The following is a 19,861-nucleotide window of genomic DNA, read 5'->3' on the forward strand; positions in this document are numbered from 1 at the left end:
TCCTACAGGATCTCCTCACAGATCTAAACCAGCACATCACTGAGCGTTTGATTGGTTAAGTCCCTTCTGTGACTCTGTCCAGCTCTCATAGAGTAACTTCTGGCAATTACACACAGAGCATTTAAAAAAATTAAAACTAAAGGCATATCATTCCTTTGCCTTCATAGTACATATTAAAGAAATACTTGTGTGATATTGATCTCTCATCTGGCCACTGCTGCTTACTCAGTTTGCAAATGACAGCACTAACACAAGCTGATCGTACCCATTTCTGCAATAACATGGCTTCATTTTTTGGAAAATGGGAGGAAGTACTGATGAGTCATCTACTTATATAAAGTCTGAACCAAAGCATTTTATTTAGTGACATAGCAACATAGCCATCTCTGGAGCCATATAGCCACCATGCCTAAAACATGTTTTTACGCTGGCAGCATACGCTGAACATGAATTCTGCAACAATAACCTGAGTGAGAAGTCATTCTTCCTTTGTTGCCCTGACTATACTCATCAGCCGCTGTGCACAGAGTTATCAGGGCATGCAGGGTCAACAATTTCCTTTCACACAGCAAACACTCAACTTGCACACTTAATTACTTTGGAAAGGCATGTTCAGATAAATACGCAGCCTTACTGTAGCTTTCTCAGCTTTCTGAATAAAAGAAAAATACTTCCTGCCCATTTTAAAAGGTAATTAACGTCCTCACCTTTAACCTGCAATCCTTCCAATCAGTGTCCAACTTTAGCAAAGAACCAAGTGGAGATCCTGCTGATAATCTGATACATGTCAGCTACATAACGGCATCCAAATCCAATCACTCATGCAATTGTGTCCGGATGCATCTTTTTTTCCCCTCTCTCAAGCAATGATCAGCTGATCCTGATCAAAGAGAAGAACACAAACGGCTGTCGTTTCTTTCCGTTGGCTTCTGCCTGGAAAATGTCTATAATGCATGAAAAAGAGTCGAATGCTAGTGTTTTAAAATCACCTCAATCAGGGCAATCACTAAAGAACAACCTGACTCTTGGCAGTCACTTGCTTTTTTTTTCCTTTCATTTGGACCTTTTGTTTCTTGCCATCTGCTAAGAGCCCAAGATTTACCTCTTTTAGCTCTGTTTTGGTCTCCACGTATGAAATTGTGCATTAAGGCGCCATACTCATTTTCTACTTCAATCATATTCCAGGAACACAACAGTGCAGACTTATTAATCTGACATACTGTGAGAAATTAAATTCATGCATTATTTACTGGACGTTCCTGCTGTCTGGTGATCTTGATAACTTTTTTTAAGCACCTGACCTCGGCTGCATGTTCGTGAGCACCTACTTGGCTTTTCACCTAAACACAGAGAGGACTGGCTTGCTGAGCGAATAAGCCAAATTTAAAAGAATAAAGCCTTGAAATTTGATCAACTCTTATGTAACATATTCAAGTGCATAAAAGTCACTTAGCGCTTTGCACAGCACATCACTCACACTCTAAAAGCCATTTGGGAACCTTTTCAGATCTCTTATCTAAAACCAGTCAAATCTACTTCCGACCCACTGATTAGAGCACTTGTTCTGGGGCATAATGCAGTCTATGAGTCACACCATATGGCTGCTCACCAGGTCCGGCACGGAGAAAGCAATCAGGAGGAGTCAAATATCCAGTCAGCTTCACAGCTTTGGGCTCTGTCAGCTGTCAAAGGCTGAGGATGTGCCTGGAAGCTCGAGCAGCAGGACAGGCAATTTGCGCTCTTCTGCTTCTGCACCCTCGGAAATAGCTCGACTGTGCAATGTGAGGAGGTACACACAAGCATTGTTGATGGATGTCAAATAACTGGTGAGTTATTTGATCACTCTCCAGGTATTTCATTTCACCCAGCAGGAATCACAAGCAGTTGATTTTGGGAGCAGCATGGCCGCTGCAGTCAGAACGTTTGACTGTGCCATCTTTCACCAGGTTTGTTTCAAAATCAGATCACACTGTAAAGTCAAACTCATTTTCTTCATTAGAGATTATATTACTGTAAGTGTTACAACATTTCATCCATATTTTGTTTTTCTGCAAAACAAAAACGATACCAAATAATCTTTTTACAGTAGTTTTTCACAGTAGAGTCCAGTAGTGTCTTGTTTTTGTGGCCTCGTCTCCCCTGTCCGCCCTCTGAATGTCTGTTTACATCTCCAGACCATACATCAGGCTGATCCACGGTCCTCTTCTTGGCATTGAATGTGGTAAGCAAGTGGTATTTCAGAAGCAGACACATTTTAGCTCACTCCTTTGTTTTTGTTCTGCTGTCTGGCTGTCAGACAGGCCAGTGAGAGGGGGGGAAGGCGGCATGTTTGAGGAGTGACGAGACAAGAGTTTTTACGAGCTGGCGCTTCACACGCCTTGAAGTTAACTTTCCGAAAGAATTTCCAGAGAAGTTTCAAAGCACATTTCCCTCTGTTAATGTGAATGCTGTATAAACAGACAGAATCAGTGAAAGCCAGCCTGTGAAAAACACTTTCTTACAGTTATTTTTGTTTATTAGTAATTACTGTCAGCACATTCACAGCAGAAGGAACAGAGCACACACGATCAGCTTATGAAGATGACAAAGGCAACAATACTAGTAAACATCATTTTAGTACTAACGTTGCTTTTTATATGTGGACTGAAACATTTAAGCTACACTAGGCTGAAGTCACAACAATGAACACCTCAAGGCACTTTATATTGTAACGTTAAGACCCTACGATTATACACCAACAATCAGATGACCCCTATGAGCAAGCACTTGGCAACAGTGGAAAGGAAAAACTCCCTTTTCACAAGAAGAAAGCTCTGGCAGAATGAGACTCAAGGAGGAGGACAGGACAACAGACACCTATGAAGAGAAGCCAGTGTGGGAGAAATCTGCTCTCTCTTTCTAGTCCCAGTACTCCCACTCCAGCCTTTTGGATCAGTTGAAGGCTTCTCAGGGAGTTTCTTTTAGAACCACCTGATAATAATGAATTACAATAGTCCAGTCTAGAAGCAATAAATGCTTGAACTAGTTTTCACCGTTTCACTCTGAGACTTTCCAAATTTTGAAAGAAAGGCAGGAACATATCAGAAATTACTTCAGGATTCCTCACAGTGTTACTGGGGATACCATGTTTCTAAAACTTTAGGGCAGAGTACAGTAACCTCAGTTTTATCTAAACTTAGTGACATGGATAGAAAAAGCTGAGTATCATTGGCATAGCAATGAAAATGTACGATACGCCTTTTAATAATACTGCCTAAGGCACAGGTGTCAAACTCCAGGTCATTGTAAAGAAATGTAATGTAATGAAATGTAATACTGGCAAATAAGAGCAGTTTCAACTAGAGATGGACCGATCCGATATTACATATCGGTATCGGTCAGATACTGACATAAATTACTGGATCGGATATCGGAGAGAAATAAAAAAAAATGTAATCCGATCCATTAAATATCAAAAAAGCACCTCACAAAACTTGCGACACGGCTCCGACAGTCTCGGTCTTTGTGTCCTTGGGCAAGACACTTCACCCGTTGCCTGCTGGTGGTGGTCAGAGGGCCCGGTGGCGCCAGTGTCCGGCAGCCTCGCCTCTGTCAGTGCGCCCCAGGGTGGCTGTGGCTACAATGTAGCTGCCATCACCAGTGTGTGAATGTGTGTGTGAATGTGTGTGTGAATGGGTGGATGTGTAAAGCGCTTTGGGGTCCTTAAGGACTAGGCCATTTACCATTTAACTCGGCACATAACCGTAGCACGTCGAAGCAGTACGCGTCACGTGATAGAGCGGCTGTGGCGTGCGGGACCTGTCAGCGGTCTTCCGATTACAAGGCAAACGCCCAACTCTTGAGCCACGATGGTAAGGCTCAAAAAATGTTAATATGAATCCCAGGAAAAGGTCCTCTCTGTAATATTCTAAAATTTATTATAACTGTAACAATCTGTCAGTGTGTGCAATAAAGATCCTGGAAGTCATTTCTGCTGTGAGTCCTCTCTCTATACAATAGAGCTGTTGAAAGATGGCGAGGCAGCAGAGGGAGAAAGTGCCTCTACGCTCAGATATTGACTGATGTTCTCTGCAGTGTTAAACATAATAATCTGCTGCTGTGTTTTTCCTAATACAGCATGTATTAAAAGTCAGAAATAGCTCATGGAACAGAATATTTACTTGATGTGCAGCACTCTGACAAAACTACTGAAAAGCCTTGCTGCAGAGGAGCTAAGAGAGCTCACAGCATCTGCTGTGTGTGTGTGTGTAGTAGGCACAGCAATTGGATAAATGGGTCTTATTTTCTCACTCCACTCCGCTCTACGTCTGCTGAGTCAATAAACCAAAAGACTGCAAACTGCTAGAAGAGCCAGACTTAACACACTCAGCTCTTTATTAGAGCTAGAGCTCTCTGCAGGAGTCCAAGTCAGACCCTCACAGGGAGCCTGGCACCCTGGAACCCCATCAAACAATTTTGAGACACCCCAGAGGTCTGCTGCTGATCATTCAGAATAATCACAGCTAAAGTGAAAATACCACCGGTACTGCTGTCCAAAGTAAAGATGAAACACTGATATCCGACATTTTTTTCCAAGTTAAACTAAGTATCAGAAATCTAAAGTGTTTGGAATCAGAAGGAACATTTAACACTCAAGGACTGCAAATTGTTCAAGGTTTTCGTCGGTTGAATTGATAGCAATTTGAACAAACCTGACAAAACATGCAAACAAACAAAAATGCAGCACAAAGATGGAATTTAGTGTTCTGATAGAGATTTATGAAGTTCACAGTATGCCTCCAAAACAACATATTAAATCTGCTTAACGTTGTTATTTTGCTTTTCCTCCCTGTTACAATGTGCGCGCAGGGGGAGTGTAATTTATTGCCCAAATGCAGATGTTTTCCCACTGAGAAGCAACCTGATTGATCTGATAGCATCTGCCAGTTTCCAGTGAAGGCCTATGTTTAGATGAGAGCTGCTCATTGCTGAAAGGATCACCAGGGCTACACGAAGCATCAGATGTGGCAACAATGCCTGTTATGCTGTGCTCTGTTTTTGTACATTAAAATAAAGCAAAAGGGAGACATGCTGGTGACACGAGGATCAGGCAAATACAAAGCTGCAGCTGTCCACGTGAAGATCAAATGTCCATGTGAGAGAGGAAGAAACCTTTCATTGAGCAAGTGGCTTTGTCACCAGAAGAAGGAGCATCAGTCTCATTGTTCTCAAGCTTGTTACAATTTTCTGTTCTTCTACACTTTAGACAACAACTTAGGAGACGAGCACTCCACCAAAACTCTGGAAAAGGCCTGTGAGAAAGTTCTATAGCTCAGTCCTCGCTGAAATATTCCCCTTATCAGACTCCTTGAGAAGTTTTTCACAGACACTCCGTCTGAAAGGATGAAACCAACTGACTTCAGTGAGCTGTGACTTCTCTTTCAGAGTTATAATGAGCTGCAGTTGTACTGATATCTTGAGTAAACCACTGACTGGCCAGAATGACATAATGTATGTTGTTCTCAGCTGACTGCAGGTTTTATGTGCAACAAGTTAAAAACATTTGAAACATGAAAAAAGAAAAAAACTATCTGCAATACACCATCAACTGCACTTTGATTTTAGTACAAATGACAAATGCTAACCCACTCAATAAGAATCAGTGTAAATAGAAACCATGAGGCATGTGAGGCCCAGAGACTAATCAGCCAGAGCACAGAGCAACCTCTGGTCGCTGAGGAACAATGTGTGTCCTCTGACAAGTTGCTAAAGGTTGTTGGAGGTAGCTGTGGAACTGGTTTTTAAACCCCATTCGATAGGTCTAGAGCCTGGTTAGTGACCTGCGGTTACTAGGGTTACTAAGTGTACTCTGCAACTGGCTGGCATGTGGTTGCTGGAGGTTGCTGGTAGCCACTAGAGTGTAAAGAGGTATATGGTGCTGAATCAAAAACCGGCTCAGCTCACCAAGCAGAAAGTTTGAAAAATGCAACGCAAACTAAAACAGAAAGTTTGCCTACAAAGTTAAAGTTGCACCCAAGCCCCAGTGTTTTCTCTTTGTGTTGGTTGCAGTGTTAAGGCCCAACATTTTCTCTGCAGGTGATTGTTCTCAACATTCATAAAGCTAAATGCTCCATTCCTGCAGACACCTGGAAATTGCATGGAGGTTGCAGACGTAACTGTTGCAATCTGCTGACGAAAGCAAATACAGGGAGGTTTTGGTGCATTGGAGGAAACCTCCAGCAACCACTCGCCAACTATTCAGGGAATATGGATTTTTCTCTAGCAAGCCGAGGTTGCAAGGGGGTCACTGACCAGCCTCATTTGAGCCACTGTTTGTTCCAAACACAGATGTGTTAGCATGGCTACAGACTTTGCAGCCTAGTCTGATGGCAAGGCGAGAAATAATCACAAAATTGCTACAAATAAAGAGGTTTTTTTTTCTTTAAAGTTTGGACAACTTTAGTTTTAAAACTAAAAGACACATTTTTGTGCCTGTACCACTTAGGTTCTAATGAGTAAAAATATAAATACTGTAAGTCCTGAGTGTCTGAAGGCAGTTTCTATTGAAACTCCTGTCTGAAAGCACAGGGACAGCTGTGACTTGCGATTCATTGGGACATAAAGATTGCATGGTCATGGCTTTCTATCCAGGCACAGGACTCAATATATTACATCTTGCAAGCATTTCACAAACTGCTGTGAAATTTTTTTTTGTACTATTTTATCTGTTTCCATCAGCTTTTTCACACGTATTTTGACAGTTGTGTGACGGTCAAAATACGTGTGAAACACTGCAGGAAATAATCAGCAGTAACCGTTTGCAGCAGTTGGAAAGGTTATCAGTGAGGTGCTTTTTGTTTAGTTTTTTTCTTAGAGAAAATGAGCAGTGACATGTTCATACATTAAAGACAGAAGCCGGAACACTAATCTTATTTCCAGAAGTTAAAACAGAAAGTCGCAGTAAAAGACGGGAACTGCAGCAGTGTGATTGACACGGACAGATGTCAGCTCCCTGATATATATTTTTTTGCAGGGGGGGATAAAAACTTGATGAAATGATGAGCTTCCAGCACCAACATCACACTTTTTAGTTCATGGAAAGAAGCAGCAGATTCAAGCTTCAAGGTATGTTGTGAAGAAGAACCCAGACTTACGTCAGATGCCATCATCCTCACTGACGTGCTTCAGAGCTGCACTCCTTCCACCTGGGGGCTATGAGCCTCTCAGTCGTTATACTTCTCAGTGCAGCACTTGAATTGACCTCCAACGACATTTTAATGGCCTCCTTTAACACAGAGGAGATCCCGCCAAGGCCTGTTTTCCAACATCTGATTGCTACATAGAAGCAATCAGGCTTGATTTGCCGCCAACGGGAAACACATGGTCTGTTTTATTGCAGAGAAAATGTACACGGTGCCAGCTGAGTGTGAGTGGCTGCAGCTTATGGAGGAAAGCTGAAACCAGATGATAATGACTCAACTTACTTATCTGTGGGAATGAAGGCTTTTAAGCCAGACCGATAACAACCACCTACTGCATTGGTGACAATGCAAACAAAGTCAGTATGATTTTTATAGCAAGCATAAAAATCCTGAAGGGACGATGGAGGGAAAACACTGGAAAGCACAAACTATGAAGACACAATATGGCAACATTAATGAGGCGGAAGGAGATTGGGAACAAAAACCACATTTATGCACCTAGTCCTATGGTGAAGTTGTTTAATATATTAGTTTGAGCCACTCGAAGAACTAAAAGTGTGCGCACAGTAAAACAGTCCTTTGTTAGAGCTCGAATGTACACAAACACACACAAGCACACACTGATGTTTACCTGACTTTCCCACCCCGGCTCTGCCGAAGACGGCCAGCTTCACCTCCGGGCTTTTGGCCATGACAGCAGCTGTGACGAGAGAAGCTCAGCGAGCCAGTCAGTGATCTCCGAGGTCAGCCCCAAACATCCTCCATCCAGGAAGCAGCGTCTGAGGAGACGAGGTAATGCGTCTACGTTTAGCTCCACGAAACATTCACGAAACATTTCCACCATCAGAAGTGAGTCACAGAGAAAGTGTTCAAGGAAGCAAGCAGAAGTAGCAGACTATGACTGAATGTGATGAAAAGGAAATAAATAGTTTTAGCAAATAAAATGAAATAATTCATACGTCAGTGTCACATCACTAGTTGCAAATAAATATAAAAACCTGATTTTATGTGGACACGGTTGCATAGATAACATGAAGATTGTGATGCTAGCAGCTCTTTTAAGAAGATGGCCACAAATTCAGGACCAAAGCATTTTCTCTCTTCCTTTTTTTTTTGCAATTTTTGGTACTGAAAGGATCAAGTTCAGTCTAAAAATGAGTTCATTGTGTACAGGTTAAAGAAAATATCAGTAGAAAGGCTGATTCACTTACTCAAGAAATGAATGAAACGATGTGGAAACATGTCAGCTCTCAGTGGAAAAGAATCATGCCAGATTTCTACACTGATATGGACTTTGTAATGTGTTAGAAATGAAAAGATGCCACATCGTTTGATGGAAATGAAAATGATCAACATGCAGAGAGAGGGCTGAATTTAAAAGTCAAAGTGAAAGTGAAAAAAAGGAGAATACCAGGAAAGGAGATACCAGCTTTAAAACACTTTATTAATCCATCAGCAGTCACTGAGGATGAAATGCACACTGCAACCTTCCTGCAGCTGTCATCTGTCTATGGAGCTTTAATCATCTGAAGGTGATGGCCCTCACACACCTCTCACTGTACCTCCACAGGAGAGAACCGATACAAATCACAAACCCACAAATCAGTGAGTTTTCCATTTCCAACAACATAGTGAAGTGAATGTTGGACAGTCATGTCCATCTTTTTTTTAGGCTGTTGATCTACCCAGGCTATGGTTTTTTATGTTGGTGCATGAAAAATGTGAAGTGAAAAAGACAGGAGAGAGAGGGGGAGAACACCGAGATCTGAAATCATCCATTCAAAAGAAAACACCAGTACAGCCAGATGAAACAGCCACACGCCCGTCTGTTTAATAAGAAAACAAGCAGCTGTGGCGCTGTCTCTCCTGGTAATTGACTCTAAAGTTCTGGCCTGATCACTCTGTTTTTCTCCTGGATTCCACTCGGACCTTTAACCTGAGAACAAACAGATACTGACAAGGCTTTAATTCAAATCTTAGCTTGATGACTTCACAGCAATCCTGGGACAAACTAGCTGGAGACTGCTGTGTTTCCCATTAGCACCAATGCTGACAGAGAGAATGTAACACCCCAGGTCTATGTGGGGAGTCATGCTGTGTTTGGCTGGGCAGCTGCAGCTAAAGATAATTTTCATTTTTTCTCACTGCGCTGCAGTTTAGCGACGATGCGTGCAGAAAAACATACAGCTTAGTCACAAATCTACTTAGGAAGCAAAGTTGTCGACATTATCTGTTTGCAAATCCTTTATTCTAATGTGCTGCAGTGCAGAGGTGCAGCTTGTCAACCACAAGCCACAGTTAAAGGTGCAGTAGGTGGGAAGGGGCTACCTTTATTTTTCAGCCTGTCTGTCTTTGGACACTTCAACACATGGACGCTGAAGTAATCACTATTCCTGTATACCTGCCACCCGTGCAATGATACTCAAAGTAAGATCTTGGCTTGCTGTAGGAACCAAGCTCTCCAGCTCTCAGTCACCTGATGCCAGTGATCAGGAGGAGTGACGCCTCAGTTAATCCTGCTGTGTGTTAGTCAGCTTTGATACAACATAAGGTGAAAAAACTCTGGCAAGTGACAGTCTCCCCAGTTACTCAAAGGTCAGACTGTGCCATGCTCAGAGAAAGTGTAATAAGCCAAGAGCTACATCTCAGACTCCACGGGCCTCAGTCAGCATGTTGAATGTTAAAGTCCATGACAGTAGAATTAGAAAAACACTGAGCAAGTGTGGCTTTTTTGGAAGGTTTTACGGAACATAGGGTCAGAACATGTCAACACAGCTTAGTTTGCAAACTTCGATCTGAACAAATCATAAGGCTTATGGATCAGTGGCGTTGGGACACATGAAACTAAAGTGGTAATAATTCAATTCAATTTTATTTATACAGCGTGAAATCACAGCAACAATCACCTCAAGGCGCTTTATATTGTAAGATAGACGCTACAATAATACATACAGAGAAAAACCCAACAATTATATGACCCCCTATGAGCAAGCACTTTGGCGACAGTGGGAAGGAAAAACTCCCTTTTAACAGGAAGAAACCTCTGGCAGAACCAGGCTCAGGGAGGGGCGGGGCCATCTGCTGTGATTGGTTGGGGTGAGAGAAGGAAGACAGGATAAAAGACATGCTGTGGAAGAGAGACGGAGGTTAATAACAGATATGATTCAATGCAGAGAGGTCTGTTAACACATAGTGAGTGAAGAAGAAACACCTAGTGCATCATGGGAATCGCCGAGCAGCCTACACCTATTGCAACATAACTAAGGGAGGATTCAGGGTCACCTGGTCCAGCCCTAACTATATGCTTTAGCAAAAAGGAAAGTTTGAAGCCTAATCTTGAAAGTAGAGATAGTGTCTGTCTCCTGAATCCAAACTGGAAGCTGGTTCCACAGAAGAGGGGCCTGAAAACTGAAGGTTCTGCCTCCCATTCTACTTTTAAATACTCTAGGAACAACAAGTAGGCCTGCAGTGCGAGAGCGAAGTGCTCTAATAGGGTGATATGGTACTACAAGGTACTGCAATAATATTGCACAGCACCACAATTAGCAAGAAACACAAAGATCTCATGCCAGGTGTCCAGCACGGTGGTGGAGGGGTGATGATTTGAGCTTGTTCTGCACCTACAAGACCTGGGCACCTTGCAGTCCCCGAGCCACCCACGAACTCCTCCGTACACCAAGTATACGAGAGTCAAATGTGTGGCCAACAGCTAAACCCTGGATCATGCAATACGACAATGATCCCAAGCAGAGCAGCAAATCTACAACAGAATGATGTTGAACAGGCAGATGTCAAGAGACAACAGTAATTTGTTCTGTGAATTATTTTTAAATGTACACTCTAATTTAACACCACATAACTTTGCCGTTCAATAATTAAGACAGCCATTTATAGCGTGCTGAAGTTTGTCAGCCAAGTTTTTGAACAGATTTATCGTCAGTCACCGTTGTGTACATTACATGAAGCACAGACTGGACTGGACTTCTCGCTCTTTGTTGGCTGAAATGAGCTACAGCAGGAAAATGAGAGAAAGCTGAAACCGGATCACACGTTCGTGTGCCCAGTTAAATAAAAGCTGTGCTTGGTTAATATGTTGCTGGCACTGACACACACCCAACTTCACACTGGCTGAAATTATTAAGTGGCCAGCATCCAGTTTTCTTCTCCTTTACTCCAGGCAGACGCTTAAACACACACATATGTTTTAAACTAACCTTTTCCCCTTCATAGCAACACACATATGTCTATATATGGTGTGACAGCGTGCCGCTCTGTGTGACCCAAGTGGAGATCGATCATCTGTCTACGTCTCCTACTCGGCGGGTGGTGTCACGGCAGCTGCCAGCATCTTTAAATATTTGTTTCGGTCATTGCTGATGTGGCTCCGATAACCACACAGCACAGTCAAAGCAGTGAGCAAAACCGCTGCTGTAATAGCAATAATGACGTTGTGTTCTGTCCTCCCAGCTAAGTTTGTGGTGTTTGGCAGTTTCGAGGACAAAGATGAATGACTGAGTTTAACCCTGAGTGGCATTCTCCCACTGTTCAAGTTTGAAACGTGTCATTACATCTCCAACCAATATTAATATCACTGCCTCGGTGATGCAACCTTTATTTCCTGAGTGCTTAGAATGAATGAAACTGCCACATTTAAACAGTCATTAAGGCTGGGTCTAAAATCAAGTCACAGACTCCCATGTCTTTAAGACAGAGGAAGCATGTTTACAACCTGGTTTAAAACAAACAGTATAGGGGTACATTTTTCACATGACCCACCCAATTAAATGCTATTAAGGCTTAAAGTTCTGATTAAGTGTGTGGCTGCTTTTAGAGACAGGCCAGTTCATCTTGTTTAGTCTTTGTTTTAAAGGACACTCTGAGCAGTTGGCTGGTTAGTTGCTCCAGTAAACAACGTGTCGACACAGCACTCACATCAAGGCTTTAAAACGGGACATGTCTGTGAAGGTTCTCAGTCATCCAGGTCATCGTAGTCAAAGGAGCTTGCAAAGAAAAGCGTCTGGACTTCTTTAAGTTGCTTGAAGACGTTTCACCTCTCATCCGAGAAGCTTCTTCAGTTCTAAGGTCAAATGGTGGAGAGTCCCAGATATAAACCTAGTGGGAGTGACCCCCCACAGAGGGACAAAAGGACCCCCTGATGATCCTCTAATCGCCTGAGCCAAGGTGGGAAACTGGGCGTGGGTCCCAATCAGCCAGAGTTTCGGGTGTGTTCATTGTGAAACCTGGCCCCACCTTATCATGCGAATTCCTGAGGTCAGATGGCCCAGGATGTGAGTGGGCGTTAAGGCGTCTGGGAAGGGATCTCAAAACTGGATTATAGATGGCAGAGAGTTGGTGTCGTAAACCCCCGCCTCTGTTCAAAGACGTAGCGTTTTGTGGGAGAAACGTTTCGTCATCATCCAAGTGACGTCTTCAGTCTCAGCTGACTGCAGGTTTCAATCTTATAAACAGGACATTTGCATAATGACTGAAACCAGCCCACTGAAGGAACAATGGGCTGGGAGGTCAGTTCCTTAATCATAATTATGCAAATTCTCATGACCATTGATCAACAACCACTGATGAATGGCCAGGAGTCCCATTCACAGAGAGTTGGGGAATGGCTGCAATCACAGCATTGTAAGATGCGAAAGATGTACCCTTAGGCCCCTCCTCGATTCAGAGATGGTCTTTCCCTTTTCACGTAAATGGCCTCCTTGGGGGTTAATCAGATACAGCTGATTCAAATTGCTAAATGACCTCTTCAGCATGTCTTGAAGTTCTCCAGAGGCCTGGTAATGAACTAATACTTGATTCAGGTGTGTTGATCAAGGGTGATAATTAAAACCTGCAGGACACCGGGCCTTGAGGCCTGGAGTTGTCCCCCCTGTCCTAGAGGATAAAGGAAGTGATACCACTGACGAACCCCCAAGTCTTTCTGACCCAAATTCAACAGAACACCTCTGGGATATTATATTTTGGTCATTCCAACGCTTCCAGGGTGAGAGGTAGGGTACACTGTGGACAGGTCGCCAGTCTTTGAAAGAGCTAACATAGAGAGACGGACATTCACTAATCTAATCTGAGCTATCTAATCTGTTTTGTTATTGGTGTCTATCTAACACCTGCATTATAAAAGTTTGAGGGGACATGAGTATCTACTGATACTGGAGTTAGCTGTGCACCAGACCTGCTGCTACTTCTGTAAAACACACCCTCTGTCTTCTAAAATGCTTATTCACTCCATCAAATGCTAGCTATAAGAATTAGTAACATCCATAACAACAGTGCTCTAAAGGGAGATAAAAGCTTCTCTTTTAGCTCCACGCACAGTGTTTACACTGACAGTAGATGCTAAAGGAAAAGTCTTCAGTCGAATGTAAACAGGACATGAAGGGAATATGTATGGCTGTTACAGCACTTTTTTTCTGCCTTGTTTCTCACTTTTACGCTCGTGTTTGCTCTCCCTCTGTTTCCCATCTCGCACACATTGCTGTAACGACACAAAAACACACACACACACACACACACACACACACACTGCTGCAGTGATCCCTTGCTCTCCCACGCAGCAGCAGGGAATCACCACTGAGAGGAAGAAGAGAAGCACAGAGACGTGTCTCCCTATCGACTCGGCCATTCGTCTTCCTGTTTTGCCTTTTATGGCCTCCACACCTGCTCCATCCTTCATCCAAACATACATGTATGTACACACACACACGCACACACCTCAGTCATGCAATGAAGTCACAGGATGATCTGCTTTAGTGAAGCTGAGGTGTCTCTCTATTTTACTCAACGCATGTAGAGCTTTTTTCTGACAGAGAACAAATTCCAGTGGCTGCCAAGACAAAAACAAATGATATGTTGTTTCAGCATGGATCCAAGGTCAAAGAAACATAGGATCAGCCAGAGAAAGGAAAAAAAACAACAACTATGAGCCAGGATAAGCACTACAAGTAAAGCAGGGATGCATTTTAAAGAGCAATTTTTCTCACATTCTGAAAGATCACGGCCTGTGTGTTTGCCACCTTTATGTGTCAAACGTGGTAATCACTATCAACTTCATCTCACCTGCATGCGGTACAGAGATAAGACAAGCTGTGACTAGCTTGGCTGACCTTAGCACTGCACTCGTCCAGCGCTAACAAAGGTGCATTTGCATGTTGTCTCTTGTAAATATGGAGCCTCCTCTTTTTCTTCTGCTCTTTTTAAAAAAAAAACCCGATAAAAACCTGGCTAGCTGAAGTCTGATACTGTTGTTGGATAACAAATCACTGCTTGAATCTGAAGATGGGGAAAATAAGAAGAGGGAAAGAAAGATCTCAGGATTTACTTCAACAAGTGAGTGTTTACCGTGACTGTAGTCTAGCTTAACTAGCATGCTGTAAAGACTAGTGAAAACTGTTGGCCCAACTTTTTCTAAAGTTAATAAAAATGATCTTTGGTTCAACTAGAAGTGCCAAAAATTCAGTTCCTTAAGGTATTTGCCCTCTGTGAGAAATTCATCCATCTGAATACAAGAGTTACGGATGTGTTTACTTTGACTGACAGGCAGCTACAGCCAGTGAGCGCCTGCCAGGCCTTACCGCCACCATCTGGAATTCTTGACCACGGTCGTACACAGATTTCCAGATCAGCCACCCTGTGCTACCCAAACCTGGCTGGGCAGAAATGTCCCCGGCAGTTCATTATATCTGCCAGGCTTCAAGTGTGTTATTATTTGTGCCATGTTGCTATTGTCTGTATTGTCTGTTGCCTATTGTGCAGTGTACATTGAGAGCAAAGAAGTAACCTGAGCCCAATTGTGTGTGTACACATACTTGAGCGATAAAGTTCTGTACTGTTAGCAGACATGCGTGTCTGTCGCATATATACGGCTTATGAATGCATTTCTGCTGGTGTTGCTAGTCTTAACCAGCAGTCCCCAACCCATCAGGCGGGTCCGTGAGTGGTTTGGTACCAGGCCACAAGAGTTGAGGCTCGGGTGTGAAATTTATGATTTTCAGGGTTTTTATCGTTAACTCGGTTTCCCTGGGTCTTTTCCCGGATTTTAGGAGGACACTGCTAATAAAGTTACACAATTACACAGTGAATTTGTGTTTATTATTATATTTACAAAATACCACAGTTTTTGTCTTGGTCGTATCATTTTATTTTGTTGTATTTATCTGCGACACCTTACGGAGCCCTGCAGGGGACATGGAAGAAAAAAAAATTAAGACAGACTTTTGCGAGATCTCGCAAAACAAACTCGGGTTCTCGCAAAAGTTTTGCGAGATCTCGCAACATTCCAACAATGGCGGCAGCTACTTAGTTGTAATATTACTCTTTCTGGGTCACAAAATACACTTTTAAGATATTTTGTAGTTGTGTAAATGTCAGATACCTGCTCGGTTTACAAGACATCACAAATTTGCAAAAGTGCTCCGACGTTTTCGGAGATCTGACACCCACCATCTCGAAGCTAACGGGAGGTCGAGACCTACTACAGCCGGGAGGAACACCGCTTTCCCGGCACATCGTGCCTCGATCTCCCGGTCGGCTTCGAGCTGGCGGCCTCCGAAGAATGCGGCTAAAACTTTTGCGAGATCCCGAGTTTGTTTTGCGAGATCTTGCAAAAGTCCGTCTTAATTTTTTTTTCTCCCATGTCCCCTGCGGGGCTCCGTAACACCTTAAAGGCCGGTCTGTGAAAATATTGTCTAACATTAAACTGACCCGTGGTGCAAAAGAGGTTGGGGACCGCTGGTCTTAACTAGCAACACTACCAGTCTTAACTAGCCAAAATGCTACCGTTGACGCATCACAGGAACTACGTCCATTTTATACATCTAGTTTATTACAGAAAAGGGTCTTTTTTCTTTGCTTTTTTTGGCTGGGTGGAATGACTTCATTCTCAGACAGTTTTTGAGCAACACATGGTAACGGCAATGCTTTAGGAATTCACAGCACCAGACTGTTTTTAAGCTAAGCTAAGCTAAGCTAAGGGTGTCCAGACTTCATAGGTACAAATGAGCGATCTCAGCTAACTCCCATCAGGAGACTAAATAAGTGAATTTCTGTATTTTCTACAACATTCCTTTAAATTGACTTTCAACGTTAATTAGAACATTCTTAACAAATCAACATAAAAGAGGCGAAAGACAAACTCGCTGTGTACGGCAAAGGTTAAAAACAGTCAGCACTAACTACAGCATGTGATTAGAAATGACTACAAGATTAGAAAGCAAATCCTGTGATCCTCATCAGACTGTGTCTTAATAAACTTTTCCATAATTGGCTACATAGCCAGTGCTGTCAGTGTTTCTGTGAAGCTGTTCTTGTTTACTTTCAGGAGAGGCAAAAACTTTAACAGAGAAATACAAAGAGTGATGATTGATGGACTCGATGCCCTCTGTCCAGGATGCAGCAGTGTGCTTATTTCGACACGTGGACCTCTGCTCTGCAGGGACTTCATCCAGACTGTCAAACTGGGCACGTGTATATATTTTTTTCCACTGTGTGCCCAGCTGGCCTTTTTGTAATTTTTACCCTGAGAAATGAATCTGGGTGGTGGTGCTGTGGTTGACTGAGATTACAGACCTCAGTGCTCCAAACCAAGGGAGGAGACCTGCTGCACCACAGGCTATAGAAAGACGGCAAACCGCAGGCCTGTCATCAGAATATACAGTGAAATGGTGCGCAGCCTCTGGAGGGAAATTAGTGGGGAAAATACTTCTGCAATGCCCTGACTCTAAGAAAACGTTTAAATTATATTTTTAGTTAAGTAAAAGCCGAAAAAAGACGCTAGATTTTCAGTAACGATCCAGACCAGGCTTTAATATTATACAAAAAAATTCCAAAAATTTCTACCATATGGTGACACTGGAACACCAACCAGGGGTGACGGGTATCTGTCACATGATCATCATCCTGATACATAAATAGAAGAAGGAGTGGCTCAGTATAAAAGCAGAACTCTTCACAAATGTTCTACTAAATAAATTCAAGTTAAAGTAAATAAGTTTGGCCTCATTTGACCTGTTAACAAATAAGTCAGTGTGTACTCTGAGATTTCCTTAGGAGCAACTTTAACATTGAACTCGATACCATGCAGAATGGCCCCATTCTGGACATCATGCTAATTTATATGTTAATGATATGTTGCTATTATCTATGAATTAGTGTTAACATTAAAGTGCATTGTAACTAGTTGCGGTGATTTTTTTCTTATAGGTTAACACGTGTTTATGTAATCATAATCTACTTGGAAGTTCAGTTCAAGGGATATTAAGTAGCAAAAACTGAGAGTATGTCGGTTGTACTTGTGTTTTTTAGTAAGTGCACCAGTTACAGTGCTTCATCAGAAGGCAGAGACTGTAGTGCTTCACAGCTCTGTTTACAAAAAGGACTATTATACAGTTATTTAAGCTATTATAAACACAATATAGCAACATTTATCTCTGTTTTAAATATAATGAGTACATGCATTTTATTTTTCATTATTATTATTACTATTTATTAATTAATTATTATTCTTATCTGGCCTTCAGTCCAGATTGAATTGATTGAAATTCAGTGCATAAGCAGTATATCAAAGCCACTCAGCATTTCCTTGCCCCTCTTCTTCTGCCCAGTTTGGCAGGCACCAGTGCTGGGCGACAGGACCCTAATTCCCATAAAGATTTGGCCTGTTCTGCAGTACTCGGGGCTGCCCATGAATGCGAATGGAGAAGGAGAAGGGAGAGTAACACGAAACTGCATATTCATAAAGACTGAACTCTTTTGGTTGTATTACAAAACTGGATTCTGGCTTTCTCTTTCATTGCTCCATTTTAATTTCCTAAATAACTGACTTGCAAGACTTTTCCAACTTGCAACACGTCATTAAGACCACAGACTAAATTACATTAAGCTATGGTTCAGGTTAATTTAAAGCAATCCCAGCAACACTTAGGATAGACTTTCCCCCCATGAGACTCAACCTCACCTCAGGAAACACGAGCTTCCTTAAAAGGATTCCCTCAGCTGCTAATATATCAGACCTCTTGGCCTGACCACAAGTCTGATCGCTTCCACGCCTCTATATTGCGGGGATTTCGCCTCACGAGAAAACACCGGCAGGGCGACTCACCGGTGACCGCTGAATTCAGTAGTAATTCCTCCGGTGATGAAATCAAGAGGACAGAAATGGGGGGAAAGAGAGGAAAACAAGAAAGAAAAAAGTTGACAGGTCCGATGATCGAAAATAATGTGTCTGACCTTCTGAGGTGCAGATGCGGACGCTGCGCACCTCTGGGCAGAGGGGGAGGTGAACACGGATAGGTGGATGGACGGGTGGATGGAAGAGGAGATCCTGTCCGGGCGGACCGAGCAGCAGCTCTGACGGGGATGAATGAATCCCAAAAACAGAGCCTCAGTGGAAATATATAGAGAGGAGCTGCTGGAGTTCCCGACACTCTGCTGCCTCTGACCGGGCTGATGCTGCGTGCCGCTGCATGAGCACAACGAGGGGGACAGCGGCCTCTGGTGGCGGGGAGCAATAACACAGGCTTCGAGATTCTAAAGGGAAATTCCACTATTTTCCAGTTCCTCTCTCATTTCGCCAAACCCCCTAAAGATTTCAAAGATCTCAAAACGTTAAACGATATTCTTCCAAACCGTCTATGTTAGATTTTTTTCCAGTGTTTTGGCGGCATTTAGGCAAATGACACGCACAACTTAAATGTGCTATGACATGTAAACACAGACACTTTTTCACTTTTATTAAACCCTGGCTGACTTTAAAAAGAGCACCACAGAAATGTACAGTGGACTAAAACGTGTTCAGACACAAAAACAAAGTGGGGAGTTTGTCTGTGAAGGTTCAGCCAGTTTCAAGCAACTTAAAACAGTCCAGATGCTTTTCTTTCCAAGCTCCTTAGACAAAAATGTGGAGTTATTTAAAACTTTAGACAATATAAATCATTAAACTGAGAAAAGCAAAATGATACTCGTGAAACTATATGCAGCAGAAAGCAGACAAAGAAAATATATACAGTCTGAGAACATGGCACCAAAACTGTATAGTCCAGTAGAGTCACGCTGCATACATCCAGCAGCCAGTTTATTATGTGTGCCTGTTCAGGTCAAACTGAGCATCACGATGGTGAAGAAAGATGATAGAATGTGTCGTGGCTGTTGATGCCAGACAGGCTGATTCTGCTTGGATTTTCCAGAACAATGATCTCTGTGGTTTACAGAAAATGGTATAAAGAAGTTGAGATATCCAGTGAGCTGTATTTTCCTGGGGGAAAATACCTTCCTGATGCCAAAGGTCAGTGGAGAATGGTCAGACTGCTTTGAGCCAATAGTGAGGCAACAGGAACCATTTGTTACCATCAAGGTGTGCAGAAGAGCAGCTCTAAGTGCACAACACAAAGTAAATGGGCTACAGCAGCAGAAGACCACACCAGGTGTCCTGATCCTCCGGTCCTCTCTAGAGCTCCGTTTGTTTTGGATGTTTTCTCTCCCTCTTCATTCCTCCTCCTGGTCCCTGCCTCAATCTCCACGACTGCTCATCATCACTCACCTGCTGCATGATTGCTCTGCCACTACTTAAAGCCACGGCGGACTGTTGTTCATTGCTGGGTTGTTGTGCTTACCTTCGTTAGTGTAGTTCCAGCTCTCTTTGTGAATCTCCGAGTCTCATCGTGATTCCTGGT

General features: G+C 42.8%; 1 protein-coding gene across 3 annotated transcripts in view; it reads right to left on the reverse strand.

Annotated features, from left to right (window-relative positions):
• Positions 1 to 18,633, reverse strand: part of rerg (RAS-like, estrogen-regulated, growth inhibitor) — a 45,897-nt gene extending 27,264 nt beyond the window's left edge. The window contains exons 1-2 of one of the 3 annotated variants that reach the window (XM_026146775.1): positions 18,420 to 18,633; positions 7,813 to 7,960 (exon numbers count right to left, since the gene is read on the reverse strand). In XM_026146775.1, coding sequence (XP_026002560.1) covers positions 7,813 to 7,873 — 61 coding nt within the window. In that variant the 5' untranslated portion in view covers positions 7,874 to 7,960; positions 18,420 to 18,633. The other 2 variants (XM_026146776.1, XM_026146777.1) reach the window with 2 other exon arrangements.
• Between the last annotated feature and the right edge of the window lie 1,228 nt (positions 18,634 to 19,861).

The sequence above is a fragment of the Astatotilapia calliptera genome, chromosome 17 (genome assembly GCF_900246225.1).
Source record: "Astatotilapia calliptera chromosome 17, fAstCal1.2, whole genome shotgun sequence".
In the NCBI taxonomy this organism is placed as follows: Eukaryota; Metazoa; Chordata; class Actinopteri; order Cichliformes; family Cichlidae; genus Astatotilapia; species Astatotilapia calliptera.